Source organism: Nannobrachium achirus (genome assembly GCF_963921795.1).
Source record: "Nannobrachium achirus genome assembly, chromosome: 22".
Classification (NCBI taxonomy): Eukaryota; Metazoa; Chordata; class Actinopteri; order Myctophiformes; family Myctophidae; genus Nannobrachium; species Nannobrachium achirus.
Genome location: NC_137829.1, coordinates 41443702 through 41446414, shown reverse-complemented (window position 1 = coordinate 41446414; position 2713 = coordinate 41443702). Strand labels below are relative to the sequence as shown.

The 2713-nt window shown below is 56.3% G+C and overlaps 1 protein-coding gene across 1 annotated transcript; it reads left to right on the top strand.

Annotated features, from left to right (window-relative positions):
- Positions 1–989: 989 nt before the first annotated feature.
- Positions 990–2381, top strand: LOC308307983 (gap junction alpha-8 protein-like; the record flags this gene model as incomplete). The annotated part of the gene is made up of 1 exon (XM_080753328.1): positions 990–2381. The coding sequence occupies exon 1, from the start codon at positions 999–1001 to the stop codon at positions 2379–2381; it is 1383 nt and encodes a 460-aa protein (XP_080609454.1). The 5' UTR covers positions 990–998.
- Between the last annotated feature and the right edge of the window lie 332 nt (positions 2382–2713).

Sequence of the window (2713 nt, the reverse complement as noted above, 5' to 3'; positions counted from 1 at the left end):
TTACTGTATGTGTGTACATGTGTATGATTGCGTGTGTGGAAGTTGCATGGCTGCTGCGCTGGTGTGTGTACCCTGTGCCCTGACTCTCTACAGCGTCCATGTTGGTGTGGGAGAGCCTCAGGCCTGCTCCCATACATCCCTGCTCTGCCTCTGTTGATCCTATTGTCTCCCGCGTCACCACGCGTCGCCCGGCAAATAAAGGCTGTCTGGCTCCAAGCTTAAATATTGCAGCAAACTAAAAACCAACCATCAGAGCCGATTCATTCACATCTGCTCAGTGGGGCGACAAGGACAGGGCTTTAGGTGGGAAAGAGGGCAGAAAAAAGTTCACTTTTCCCCGCCGGGTGCCAAGAGAACGGGACAGGACTCGACTTCGCCGGAACCGCAGCTGTGGCAAGTTGCCCATTTGATAACGTTTAAATCTTACAGATGAAGGGACTTAACTTTTTTTTATTTATTGATTTATGATTAGAGGCTTTCTTATTCAGGAGGCATCGTGTAGCATTTGGTGGCCGGTGAGACACTGGTTTAGAATGGCTAGACTGAAGGGTTTTATTTTTCCAAACATGCCTCTGTTAATGTGAAACGTTGCTGTTTAAAGATTAAAGAATGGGAGTACACGCAGTGTTATAGTAAAATAACATCGGGCTGCATTTAAATGCGTTTTGCAAACTTTTTGGTAGATTATGTCGAGAATGTGCTTTTGTCCACGTGTAACCAGAATGAACATCGGACATCGCTGGCTTTTAAGTTTAACTTTTAAAATGTTGGAAAGTTCCAGTGCAGTGGGTCGTCGAAAGAAATACACGCGGTAGCATACAAATTAGGTTAAGGATAGAAATGTTATGCGAGTTTGACTTTTTCGGTTCTACATTCCTTACTCCCCCCCCCCCCCCCCCCCTGCTCTGTTTTCCCCTCCCTCTGTCCGTCCTGCCTACCGCACCCTCCCTATCCCTCCCCATACCCCACCCTTCATTCTGCAGTGCTACGGACCGATCATGGGTGACTGGAGCTTTCTGGGTAATATTTTAGAGGAAGTGAACGAGCACTCGACGGTGATCGGCCGGGTGTGGCTCACGGTGCTCTTCATCTTCCGCATCCTCATCCTGGGCACGGCGGCGGAGTTCGTCTGGGGCGACGAGCAGTCCGACTACGTCTGCAACACCCAGCAGCCCGGATGCGAGAACGTGTGCTACGACGAGGCCTTCCCCATCTCCCACATCCGCCTGTGGGTGCTGCAGATCATCTTTGTGTCCACGCCGTCGCTGGTGTACGTGGGCCACGCCGTTCACCACGTCCACATGGAGGAGAAGCGCAAGGAGCGCGAGGAGGCGGAGCTCAGCCGCCAGCAGGAGCTGAGCGAGGAGCGCCTGCCCCTGGCGCCCGACCAGGGGAGCGTCCGCACCACCAAGGAGACCAGCACCAAGGGCAGCAAGAAGTTCCGCCTGGAGGGCACCCTGTTGAGGACGTACATCTGCCACATCATCTTCAAGACGCTGTTCGAGGTGGGCTTCGTGGTGGGCCAGTACTTCCTGTATGGCTTCCGCATCCTGCCACTGTACAAGTGCAGCCGCTGGCCGTGCCCCAACACGGTGGACTGCTTCGTGTCTCGCCCCACCGAGAAGACGGTCTTCATCATCTTCATGCTCGCCGTGGCCTGCGTCTCGCTGTTCCTCAACTTCGTGGAGATCAGCCACCTGGGCCTGAAGAAGATCCGCTTTGTCTTCCGCAAGCCGGCCCCGGCGCCGGCACAAGGCGACGGCACGGCCCCCCTGCCGCTCCAGGGAAAGAGCCTGCATCCGTTGTCCATGCCCTCCCTGCAGCGGGCCAAAGGTTACAGGCTGCTGGAGGAGGAGAAAGCTCCCCCCGTGACCCACCTCTACCCTCTGGCCGAGGTGGGCATGGAGGCCGGCAGACTGTCCCCGCCTTTCCAGTGCCTGGAGGAGAAAGTGGAGGAGGCGCTGCCCATGGGGGACATCTCTAAGGTGTACGACGAGACTCTGCCCTCCTACGCCCAGACCACCGAGACGGCGTGCAGCGTCACGGGAGGCAGCGTGACGCTACACGAGGCGGAGGCGGACGAGGATGAGGAGGAGGAGGAGGAGGAGGAGGAGGAGGCGTACAAGGAGGAAGAGGTGGAGCAGGAGGAGCAGCAGCAGCCGGCAGCAGCAGCAGAGGTGGAGGCGGAAAGGGCGGAGGAGGAGGAGCAGGTGGTGGAGGAGGAGGAGGAGGATGCGGAGGTAGAGGAGGTGGTGAACGGGGAGGGGGGGCCTCTCGCCGAGGCAGGGACGGAGGCGGCGGATACGATAGAAGACACGAGACCGCTCAGCCGGTTGAGCAAAGCCAGCAGCAGGGCCAGGTCAGACGATCTCACCGTATGAACCTGTGAGAGAGAGAGCGCACCACCGTAACACCTGCACACCCCACACGCACCGAAATGTCAAACATAGCAGAGCACACACACGCACGCACGCACGCACCCACACGTACACACTATACCGCGCGCACGCGGCGCGCACGCACGCACGCACACAGACCTAACTGACGACAACACATGCTCTTGAATAGGCGGGTCAAAAAAAAGCAAGGGAAAGTGACAAAACCAAAACCCACAGGGATAGATTCAAATAGCGTATTACTATTGACACATGGGCGACAATTTTTGCAAACGACAAAAGATCTATGCGTGTTTGTGAGAAAAGTGAATATCATA